Genomic DNA, 13,188 nt, shown 5'->3' with positions numbered 1-13,188 from the left:
GTTGTTGTGATGCTAGCTGCGGTGACACCCACTGGTTTTCTCTGGGTCTTGTTGTTTCTAGACTGTCGCTGTTGGGACTTGCAATCTTGCTCCTCTTCATACCTCCTTAGCATACTCAGCAGAGAGATGAAACCGGGGGGGTTGGTGAGCCTGTCTCGTAGTTGGAGGGTTGTGATGAGCAGATCGTCAAATAAGAGCCCTCTGATAAATTGTCGAAGTCTGATGCGGTTGACATCTCCGGGAACCAATCCTCCCTTTCTTAAAACATGCCGAATCGCACTCTGCAAACGAGAAAGATATGCTGAGGGCTTCTCTTCATTGTTCTGCTTCATGCTATGGTATTTGATTAGCAGTTCTTCTCCACTCTCGGTTGTTCCAAATACTGCCTCCAGTGCGGCAAGGTAGTCCTCGGAAGTCGCAGATGGGAGATCCTGTTTTAGGTCTGAAATAATCTGGGATGCTGGGGGACGTAATGATTCCCTGATCCTCTTACGTTTCTCAATTTCTGACACCCCAGTCCATTCGGCCAGGAGACCCTCCACCTGCTCTACCCACGAGCTCCATTCCTCTTCATCTCTGGACAGATTGTCTTTCCCAGAAAAGAACTTGAGGCGTCGGTAGGAAGATGCGAGAGTGTACTGCAACTCTGTCACAGGAGTGGTATTGTTGTCTCGGTAGCCTAGTTCACTCACCATCATTCGCTCTGTTGAATCTGTTGACTGTAGGCTTTCACCCAGGGGTATAATTTTGAACCACAGCTGTTCCTTCGCAACCCTAATGGTTGCATGTTTTCCAAATTCTTGGTCACCTATATCCATCTCATACTCGCAAAGAACAAGAGTCTCTGTCATCCCCCCTCGGGTTACCTCTTTACGACTAATCCCCACCAGACCCCTAGGGAGACCTCTGGCTAGACTTTCAAGTAACGCTCTAGTGGTAGATTGAGTATGCCTAGCTGTGAGCAATATTGCTCGTGACTCAGCCACATCTTCCTTTTTACACCACTCCCTCCCTATAGTGATCACTTCAGATTCACTTTCTAGTGAAGCAGTGTATGGCCTGGCCATACTTACTGGACAGCTCTCCAACTGGTGGTACCTTAATCGTTAGTAAAAAATATAGTGCAGCAAATATAAATAACAAACAAGGGAACCACACTCCCGTCTCATATAACACTAAGATGCTTCACTAAACTCTTGCTAAGTTTTTTTTTTTTTTCAAGAGAAATGTGTTCCCGGATAGGCCCCCAAATGTAACCCGTGGTTCGTCCGCCCTCTATTTAGGTTAAAGTAATAGCCCCCTAACCCAGAAGAAATAAAGACTCAAAACCCAAGTTATTAAATTGTCCCAACACGTACTGAATTTATACGGTCAGGGTAATCGATTATTGAGACGGGAGAGATCAATTCCCCCGTTTGAATACGGTGTGGTATACACTTAAATGCTTAAAACGATTATGCTTTAATAAAGTAACAATTAATGCTATCCCACAGTAGTGAGATAAACCCCCTTCTAGATTAATACAGTTAATTACTTAATACTGTACTGCTGAATATAACAACAATGAATGCTATCCCACAGTAGTGAGATAAACCCCCTTCTAGATTAATACACTTAAATACTTAATACTGTACTGCTTAATATAATAACAATGAATGCTATCCCACCGTAGTGAGATAATTACCCCCGTCTAGATTAATACACCCCCCGTTGCATGCACTTATCCCCAGCTAGACTATACAAATTTCCCCTAATTAATATTGCGCGCTAACTGATCAGTTCGCGGACATCACAGGCTCAGGCGAAGTTCCTGCGACCCTCAAGTATGGAGCACCGGTCCTCAACACCAGTCTGGAGAGAAGGTTACCAAACAGTGATAAAACATTACCACTACGATGACATCTAAAATATTTCAATATGCTTAACTACTGTTGCCAAACACTTTAAATCTGATCAAATCAATATATTAAAATAATACAACATTGAACTTCTTGCAAGGGTGTATAAACTCCACGGTAAAACATGAGATAACCCTTTCTCAATCAGTACTAATCCCTTATCACAATAGTATACCCGTTTGTGTACAAACGAGGATCAACAGTATTCTGCAACAACGCCCCCACTTGGATATAACACAAAGCTCAGGTCTCTGTACTCATGGGCATATTGCTAAGCCTAACAACCCTAGCTATTAATACTAACATCCAATACAGTAGGGCTCCCACAACACAATTATATCGCCTTATAGGCCAAAACAGCCTATTTATCTTAGAAAACCCCACATTCTACACATAATCTATCACACAGTAAACTTTATTCAATAACTGTCACCGTAAACAATTTAGTCTTTCACCAACTAATCAACTAATCAAATGCTCAGTTATATCAGCGAACAATGCTGACACTCCGCTATGCACTACACACAACAGGCTACGTATGCTACAATACACTAACAAACACAGCACATCGCAGGGACTCGATGTGAATACTTTATTACGAAATTAACTTAAAACAAAAGGGAAAACCGTACCTGGAGAGCTGCCAAGTAATCTGCTACAAGAAGGTCTCAAGACAAAACCACAAAACACCAGCTGACAAATGGTACTAGATAAACAATGCCTTACAGAGGATAGCAAGGCTAACAAGGCTGCACGGGTAAAGATGGCTACCAGGCAACAAAAACCTAGACATGTGCAGTGGCATAATAGAACAGTAAACCCTCTAATTAATTCTATACAGCGCCACCAATTAAAGTAACACATCACTTTCAAAGGGTTACATATATATATGTATGTATATATATGTATATATATATATATATATATTTATATATATATATATATATTTATATATATATATATATAAATATATATATATATATATATATATATATATATATATATGGGTATCATATACATATAGGTATCATTTATTATCAAGCATCTTCTGTGATATATTGAACACGAACTGACAATTCGATCATCAGTACAACACTCCCACCTCCAACCCCACCCTTCAAAAGAGAAATCGTTTATAAAGTGACAATTTTGGAATAAAAAGTTCTCTAGCAAAGCGTGCAGTTTCTATCACCATAAATCATGATAAAGAGGTAAATTACTACCTATTTACGACCATTATTATACTAAGTATAAATATTATTGCAACGTATGCCCAGTAGACTGGGTATCCAAACACGTAAGTATCTAATAATCAGTTCATGAACCGTGCAATTTTCAAAATATTACACGTTTCGACGGGTAAGTGTATCTCGGAAAAAAACGGTAACTGGATTCTTTGTCTAAACAGTTTACTGTTTGCATAGAAGTATACATTATACATTTATGTACTATGCAGGTAACTCATTTGACAAGCAACAACTTCAATATTATGGATTGTGGTATATGTGTATATATATAATAATAATGTTTACTATACGAAGCCTATGACACATGAAGTGTGTGCCTATTCGGTAATAATAAGGCACCTCAGAGAAATTAAATGTCAGTGTTAATTCTCGATTCCAATAAAACATAATTTATTTAGCTGAAAGAAAATATGAACAATGCAAAGTTGTATTAAAAGACAAGAACAAGTATTTGACGTCACGCAATCAGCATTCGAGATATAAAAGAAAAAGCAATGGCTATACTGCATGGCCAGTTATGAGGATGGCATAGGTGTGCCACATGTAACCTTCTTCAGTGATTTGTAATTATTCTTAGTAAAACATAAAAATCTGGTCCAATGATTTGGACTTATATGCATTCCTTTCAGGGTATCATGTGTAGAACTGGACATAAGTATAATTGATTGACTACTAACTTTTTTAAAGGATAGCAACATGTGGATTTAATATTTTGTATTCATTTCACTGCAGTGCGCCTGGTTGGTGGGAATCTTGTTGTAGAAGGTCGCGTAGAAGTCTATCACGATGGTCAGTGGGGGACAATATGTGATGACGGATGGGATGACAACGATACATCAGTAATATGTCGTCAACTTGGTTATGGCGACATCGGAGTTGGATGGCAAAGTGCAAAATTTGGAGTAGGCTCAGGCCCAATTTGGATGGACGATGTTGCTTGTTCTGGATCAGAACATAACATTGAAAACTGTAGGAGCAGTGGATGGGCAACACACAATTGTGGACATATTGAAGATGTTTCAGTTTATTGTGGTACAGGTACGATAACAGGACTTAAGGCATTGTAACATTATTCACCAAAGATACCTTCATTCCTTTAAGGAATGACGATGAATTTGTTTCAGTGTCTTACTTTAGCATAAAATGGCATCTTGCTCATCCTATGTCACTCATACTTAAATGAAACTATGTTCATTAAACTTTCCTGTCTTAAGTTTTGACCAAATATTATGATTTCATCCTCGTAGTTAATAGAAATGTACACCTTATATCCACAGAGATAACTTAGGAGTGTTAGCTCAGTGTTTAACGCCGGTGCCTTCCAATCAAAAGGTCCCCGGTTCAAGTCACTCCAAGATTAATGTATGTCGTCCAGTTACAGAGTTGTTGACAATTGACAATTCATAATCATGGACGGTAAATATGAATCTAAGAAACTGACGTCGGTCAGCTTGCGGCTTAGATTAGCCAATGAGGCTTCTTCGCGAGTTCCTGCTTTCAGGAGGATCTAAAATACAATCTAGTTACTTCTTTTTCTAAATGGTGATATATAACTTACTAGGTCACATGTTACGATGACGTGGTAATATAATTTCAATACTGTTTCTTTGTTTCAAGAATATAGGAGCACCATTCTGAACTCCATTTTAAACATGTCATGAACTATCAATTGACTGTCGATATCATCTTTAACGCTTCTGATACAACACAAACAATCGCAGTATTAAAAGAGAAAATTGCTTTTTATTCAAATATTGTCGACTTCACAAGGAATGAGTACATGAAAACACGACAATTAACACTTCATGTCCTGTCTCTGTTTACGATGATCTTAACTGACCAACTTCAAAATCATATTGAGCCGCATGCGCAACTGCATGACTTATCTGTACTGTTATTTAGTATTCTTTGATCCCATTACACCGCACCAGGTTGGTACCAAGCTTTTCAAATCTCAGTGGCTAATTGTTTTGTTTCCATTCATTAGAGCTTTAATGATGGCTTACAGATTTCTCAGTCGTTTTCTCTTGTTACAATTCTGCGCTTTGTCTTGTCTGGTCAGCCCGAAACTAAATGCCACAAAGCCATCTGTAGCGAAAGAGGACTCCAACAAAATAATGTTGTTTTATGGAACCTGTCGAACTGAAACTGATGATTTATGCTGTCAGAAGAGTTGTCGATTACCTTATGATAATAATGAAATTCGGAATGGGGGGGGGGGGGGGTTAAGTTAACAAGTACATATCGACTCAATATCGCAGTAAAGGAAGAAGTGTGTGGATAGTAAAGGTAAAGTGCTAATTGAAAGTTTAGCAGGATTTCCGGTTAGTTAACTTTGTAGCATATTTGGTATACTATTTTGGATTTCTCATAATCAATCTATTCATCTTAACGCGTCGCACATGTCTGTGGCTATGCCTACTATATCACAAAACTTTCAAAAGTATAAAGAGAGAGAGAAAGTTATATTGTTTGCGATTTTTTTTACAGTGCGCCTGGTTGGTGGGATAGGTCCACGAGAAGGCCGCGTAGAAGTGTACTATGATGGACAGTGGGGGACAATATGTGATGACGGATGGGATGACAACGATGCATCGGTTATATGTCGTCAACTTGGTTATGGAGATTTCGGAATTGGATGGCAAGGTGTACAATTTGGTCAAGGATCAGATCCAATTTGGTTGGATCAAGTTGCTTGCTCTGGCTCAGAACAACATATTGAAGAATGTGGGAGCAATGAATGGGGGGAGCATGATTGTGGACATGGTGAAGATGCATCAGTTTCTTGTGATACCGGTAAGATTAAATTGAGAGTAGAAGGAACTTTGTGTCCCTTTCATGAGATGCATTATGCAAATAGAGAATTTGTGGTATAAATTGATCAAATCACTTTAAACTGATTAATCTAATAGAAAGTGCATGTCTTTCAATAGAGAGTTACTGATACATGCATTCTTCTTCAGTTTAAGACTGAAATTAATCAATCAATAAGAATGACAGGTGTGACATGTACACTGAAATAAAACAATACATCTATGTCATTAGATAAATTTGTTGGGTTAATGCTATGTACGTGTCTTGGTGAGCACAAGAAACCTAAGTTAATATACAGTAATTTAATGGCAACTGGATAACGGTCAACTGTAGAGTAGAGTATTATTGTGAAGATGACGATGAAGATGAATATAAAGATAAAGATGAGGATGAGGATGGGGATGTGGATGTGGATGGGGATGGAAATGTGTTAATATAAAGTAATTTAATGGCAACTGGATAACGGTCAACTGTAGAGTAGATTATTATTGTGAAGGTGACGATGAAGATAAAGATGAAGATGAAGATAAAGATAAAGATGAGGATGAGAATGGGGATGTGGAAAGGTGTGGGGATGGAAAGGTGTGGGGATGGGGACAGGGACGGGGACGGGGACGGGGACATTGACGACATTGACGAAGACGATGACGATTAAGTTGGAGATGAAGATGACGATGACGATAGCGACGATGACGACGATGACGACTACGACGACGACGACGATGACGATGACGATGATGATGATGATGATTATTGTTATTATTATTTTTATTTTTACAGTTCGCTTAGTTGAAGGCACCTTTTCTCATGAAGGACGAGTAGAGATCTACCATGATGGAGAGTGGGGAACAATATGTGATGATGGATGGGATGACAACCATGCGTCCGTTATATGTCGTCAACTTGGCCATAGTAATGTAGGAAGAGCTACGAGTAGTGCGAATTTTGGTGAAGGGTCTGGACCAATTTGGTTAGATGGAATGTCTTGTTCGGGTCTGGAAAGTAACATTTACCACTGTGTCAGGTTAGAATGGGATAACCACGACTGTGGGCACCAAAACGACGCTGGGGTCAGTTGTGGTACAGGTACGTTCGGAATTAATATACCTGACATTGCATCAAACTGTATCACAAACGCACACACCCACACACACAATATGCCTAGTGGTTAGAGTGTCCGCATATTAAGTGGGAGGCCCGTGTTTGAATCCCAGTGGAGGCTGGAAGTTTTTTTCCACTGTTCTGGATTTTCAAATTCACTACGATTTCAATTATATATATTTCATTTGCCTTTGTCGTTTATCTCCATTTCATTAACAAAGTCTCTTCAAAGAATTTCTTTCAAGATCCGGCTTAAGGAATCACAAATGATTTCGAGTTGGTTAGCATCATGTTTGATCTCTAGAGTTAGCAAATATGTCACCAAAACAGAACTCGTATTGTTCGATACAGGTGACAAACACCTACAGTGGAATTACGACCTTCCTTACCGGTCTCGAAACTCTGGACATACAATCAGCGTCCATAGCCTAGTGGTTAGGGTGTCAGCATATAAAGCGGGAGGCTCGGTTTAGAAACCCGGTGGAGTCTAGAAGTTTTTTCACTGTTCTAGATTTTCAAACTCACTACAAATTTCAAATATTTATATATTAATATATATATATATATATATATATATATATATATATATATATATATATATATATAAATATAGGTAACCTAGTATACTTCTTTGGACTACCCATATTCCTTTCTTGCAAATTAATGTGTGGACAATTTCACACGTTACTTATCCATCTACTGTCTGTTGTTTATTACTAACATTTCTTTGCCAAAGGTCATCAAATGATTGGAAACGTAACGTAACTGGTCTTCCTTATGTTTTACTGCAGTGCGCCTTGTTGGTGGCACTCTTCCTCGGGAGGGTCGCTTAGAAATCTACCATAATGGTAGTTGGGGGACAATATGTGATGACCTTTGGGATGACAAAGATGCATCCGTGGCATGTCGTCATCTTGGTTATGGTGACATTGGAATTGGACTGCAAGAGGCAAAATTCGGTGCCGGCTCAGATTCAATTTGGCTGGATAATGTTGATTGTTCTGGATCAGAAGAACACATTGAAGACTGTACAAGCAACGACTGGGGAGAAGAAAATTGTGAACATAGTGAAGATGCTGGAGTTAGTTGTAATAGTGGTAAGATCCAAACATCTAACTGTTTATACGACAGATCACAGCTTTTTCTTGTATATTTATATTATATTGTATAACTACCAGAGCCTTGCGCTTTAAATGCAGACTTTCTAAGCAACCAGGCTATGGACACTGGGAGTATGTCCAGAGGTTCGAAACAATGGATGTACATGTGCATGTATGCTTCTAAACACCAACTTATTATCTATAGGTGAAACACGTGTATGTATAAACACCAGCTATCGTAATACATACTTCAAATGTTAATTTAGTTTGATACCTTCACACTTGTCAATGATTCCCTTATATATTTCCCCACAATGTTTGTACAGGGTGTCACTACCTACGAGTGATTGGAACAGATTATTCTTCCAAAATCAATAACTGCAAGAAATCTATCAGTGATAACATATAATGATATGTGTTTATACTCACGTCACAAATTGTTGTATGTGATGGGAGAATTATTATGATAAGTTAAAAAATATATATTTACCTGTAAATTGCAGTGCGACTTGTTGGCGGTCAAAACTGGAATGAAGGGCGAATTGAAGTTTATCACAATGGTGAATGGGGTACAATCTGCAATTATGGCTGGGACGACAATGATGCATCAGTAATCTGCCGTCAACTTGGATTTGAAAGCAATGGAACCGCTACGAGCAGTGCTATATACGGTGAAGGAACTGTCAAAATTTGGCTTGATAAGGTTGAATGCACTGGAAACGAGAAAACCATTGACGAATGTGGAAATACAGGTTGGGGCAATCACAATTGTGAACCTCGGGAGGACGCTGGTGTGCTCTGTAAACGAAGACAACAGTCCCTCGTATAGCGGTTAAAGACTGTTGTTTTCTTTTTTCTTCTTTTGGTAAACTTTCTATACATATAGCTTTTTACTAATTATTATCATTTATCTTTATATTTTAGACTAAACGTATCCAGTTATCAATTTTTTGCCACTTTTAGGTATTGAAGTAGATTGCAAATGAAATAGGTAACGAATTCTTTAATATAGTTAGCTATATAGCTGCAAGTCGAAATCTTATATTGACCACTTTTCAAATGGGAGATCGCTGTCTTTCTTTTGCTTCTGATTTATTGTAAAATCTAAAGGAGCAATACGGTTGGAATAGGAAATTAAAATTAATGAACGGATACTAAGTATCCACCCATCTACAATACTTATCCGTAAAATAATAATTCAGGTTCCATTCATGACTGGTATTAAAGACAGGATTTCAAAGATGTGTACGTGGGGAAGGAGGAAGGGAGGGGAAGGGTTGATTCTAAATTTCCCGATTAATTTTTTTTGTAGGGGAGTGTAACTTAACGAAAGGTCGTCAACACCCAACAAATGGATAAAAAACTGAAATGTATTATCTCGGACTAACGATGTAGGTGGCCACAGCCCTGCACTCAATAAAACGTGGGTTGAAATAACAGTATCTGTAATAATGTCTCTAAATATGAAATACATCTGTTTTTTATGTAGTAGTTTATTACATAAATTTCGTATACTATGTAAATGTGATAAAAAGTATAGATTAAATTCTTAAAACAATAATGTAAAATCTACATTTTATCTTAATTATGTGTCAAAGTATATTGTCATTCATTCAAAAGCTCTTTCTTATTTATACCTACGTTTTGAACAATTTTTGGGGGTTCAAGCTGTGAACAATACATTCTGAAAAGAAAACAAAGAAATGAAGGAGAAATTAAATGAGTAACTGATGTCAAGAAGGAAATACGTATCCATAATAAATTTTATATTGGTTTAAGTATATATTGGACATAATGCAAATAGCTTACATTTCTTTCGTTCCACCCGGACACCTCATGTCCTTGATACAAGTCTTAGGATAGTTCGTTAACGGTTAGTGACCATTCAAATCATCCAAGGGGAATAATATCATTGTTATCCTTATAATCATTTTAATTTTAATAACTTATGTGGGCATGACAGGAGTGAAATGTATCTCTCCTTCATAACTGCAACTCTTGGTATGCAATTGACGTGTATACAAAATATTATATATTCTTCAGCGTTTTGCACATTGTTGCAATAAACTTCACTTCTTTCAATCACTCTCCACCGCACATTTCACGTGGCTAATGTAACTGTTCGACTTGATATATATTTTTTCAAGGAGTTTCAAAGATTACTAGTTTTGTAGAGAAACACTAATGAATAGAATCTGCCGCATGCGTGAAGATACTCTTACCTTCAGGTCAATTTCCTGATATGGTTATTCCATAGAAAATTCGGAAAGTATTGTTTTCTTCGTCAGTATAGTATGAAATAGAAACAGAACATATACTGAAGCATCTAACAACCATCTTTAATAATGCATGGACAAATTAATAAAAGTAAGATATTTGGTCTGGTTACAAAGTGTAAATAACGTATAGTACACTTGCTTCTATTCTCCACCTTACGTTTCGTTTTCCTGCTTTTGTTTGTATTATATATTTTTTATATCAGTTTTTCTATCAGGCCAATTAAAAGAACAGACAAAGGTATACAAGCAGGCGCAGAAAACAAACCCTTCAAGGTACATGGTCTATGTGATATAAGATAATGTTGGTTTACAAGCATTACAGTGTGTAATATATAAAATAAACGTAATTTAAGGTAATATTTCAATATTTTCATTTTAGTGAATAGCATAGAAATTTTCACGCAAGGGACAAATTTTCTGTGCATTATCATTTTTATTCCTCTGCCTACTTGCAATCCCTTATATGTGGCAAAACAAAAACATCTTTCGTGTTTGCATATATGTAGATTAAGCATGATTATATCCATTTAATACTTGGCCCATGTGATTTAATCTAACGACGATTAACAAGCCGTTTAGTACATATAAGATATATAAATCTTAATGGTAACATTTGGTTAACAAAGTAAACAAAATGGTATCATCTAGTCCGGATTCGACGATAACACCATATGCTTTCCTGCCTTCAGTTTGCTTACAGAACCACACCATCGTCAGACCTATAAATACTCAAACAATAACATGACACAATATTTTATTATATTGATTATTTGGGTGTTTTGTTTTGAGGGGCGTACAGTTGTCACTGTTCTTAAAAGTGATTTAAACGCAAGTGTATAGTTTCATAATGAAATATATCAACCAAGTACAAATTAGACTGATTCATGAGCTTATTCAACGATTTACAGGCTATCCCCAGATTTTATTTGCCTCACATAAACCATGCTTGAACATGATCTCATATTGTTTTGTAGACTTTGAAGACTATATGAAGCAGCAAGGAACGCAATTTGCAGTGTGACAGTTTCTTGGGCATGTATATACTTGTGGAAATTGACATGTCGTCATCTACCTATGTGCTACGTAACAATTCACTTGCGTCATAAATAATATAAACAGTCGGGGTAACAGTTAATGTAATGAACTGACTGGAATAGAAAAAGATTAGCTTAAACGTCACTTAAATATCGATAGCAAGTCGGTCTCTCTTTGATCCCTGGTCCTCTACCAGGGCCATGAAATACATTTCAGTGAGAGTCTTTGAGATTTTGCTACGACAGTGCAAAAAATACCCAAAATCGTTGACAATTGTGAGGGTTTTGCCACCTGGACCCTCCCTCCCTTCCACTAGGGCTCTAAGATACATCCCATATAATTTAAGAGTATTTATTCTTTCTTAAATGTTGAAGCTTCCGGGCATTTCGCACCACCTTCTGTACTCCCAGCCGAAAACAGTGCATATATGTATTTGTAATTATAAAACAAACATTTTCCGCTTTTGTTGGTTTACTCTTCGAAACGCTGTCGGTCAATAATTGTATTTAATCTAGTCGGTCCGCCCCTACAGATATTGCCAACCTTACGCCCATACAGACGATATGTAATAATTTAAGCACACGGACGGGAGGTTTTATGAAATTCAAAACATTACATTTGGTTTATTTCCATATTTTTGTACCCCGTTCTTGACCTAAGCATTATATTACAAAGTACATGTTACTTATCAAGGGTTTAGTACTTGAGTACGGCCTCGGACTGAAATCCGTCCTCGAATCCATTTCTCGATAGACTCGCGCTTGGTTCGTATTTGGAGTATTGAGTACCTATCTCGATCCTGAGAACGACTACAAGTGATACCATTACATATTTATCATCTCGACTGCAATATGGCATATAGTTTTCATTTTAGAAGCAATAAATCATAACAGCTAGCTGCTGTAAATGTTTGGTAATAAAGATATGTGGTATAGATACCTCATAGATAAATGTTGACATGGAAATGATACTCTTATCTAAGAGAATGGGTTCGTTAATTCTTGCAATCATTCAATATAACAAATCCTTTATCATCTAAATTTATTTGTTTAAAAATCTGAACCTAAGATACGACAAAGCTCACAACGGACAATGAGAAATGGAATCACTTTTTCATTTTTATTTTTCCATTTCTTTACAGTTTTAAATAACAAACATAACTCAAACCATCCTAAACATCTAATTCGTCGGTGCAATATAATGGCATATCTAGGCCCGCATCATTATTGATCGGTATATTGATCTATGTTGACATGGAAATGATACTCTTATCTGAGAGAATGGGTTTGTTAATTATTCCATTCACTCCATGTAACAAATCCTTTATCATCTAAATTTATTTGTTTAAAAATATGTACTTAACATACGACAAAGCTCACAACGGACGATAAGAAAAGGAATCACTTTTTTATTTTATCTTTTTTTCATTTCTTTACAGTTTGAAATAGGATAAAACAAACATAACTCGAACCATTCTAAACAATCTTATTCGTCTGTGTAAGATAATGGCCTATCTATGCCTGCATCATTATTGATTATTGATCCGTATACTGATCGCCAATCAGCAGATTGAGACATTTTTACTAAATTCAAAGGACCTCACAATAATTTGGAGGAAAAAAAACCCACAAAAGCCCTATAATCTTTACACCTTTACCACAGTTCGAATATATCATGCTGAAAGTGAACGAATAGGAATACTTAACACCGTTTA

At 37.0% G+C, this 13,188-nt stretch overlaps 1 protein-coding gene across 1 annotated transcript in view; it reads left to right on the top strand.

The window, feature by feature from the left end:
• Positions 1-11,370, top strand: part of LOC139973620 (scavenger receptor cysteine-rich domain-containing protein DMBT1-like) — a 30,526-nt gene extending 19,156 nt beyond the window's left edge. The window contains exons 14-18 of the mRNA XM_071980430.1: positions 3,878-4,183; positions 5,636-5,941; positions 6,740-7,045; positions 7,852-8,157; positions 8,664-11,370. Of these exons, the coding sequence (XP_071836531.1) occupies positions 3,878-4,183; positions 5,636-5,941; positions 6,740-7,045; positions 7,852-8,157; positions 8,664-8,989 (1,550 nt within the window). The 3' untranslated portion in view covers positions 8,990-11,370. The remainder of the gene's footprint in view (positions 1-3,877; positions 4,184-5,635; positions 5,942-6,739; positions 7,046-7,851; positions 8,158-8,663) is intronic.
• The last annotated feature ends 1,818 nt before the right edge of the window (positions 11,371-13,188 follow it).

This window comes from Apostichopus japonicus, chromosome 9, assembly GCF_037975245.1.
Source record: "Apostichopus japonicus isolate 1M-3 chromosome 9, ASM3797524v1, whole genome shotgun sequence".
In the NCBI taxonomy this organism is placed as follows: domain Eukaryota; kingdom Metazoa; phylum Echinodermata; class Holothuroidea; order Aspidochirotida; family Stichopodidae; genus Apostichopus; species Apostichopus japonicus.
This window is presented reverse-complemented; position numbering and strand designations above follow the sequence as displayed.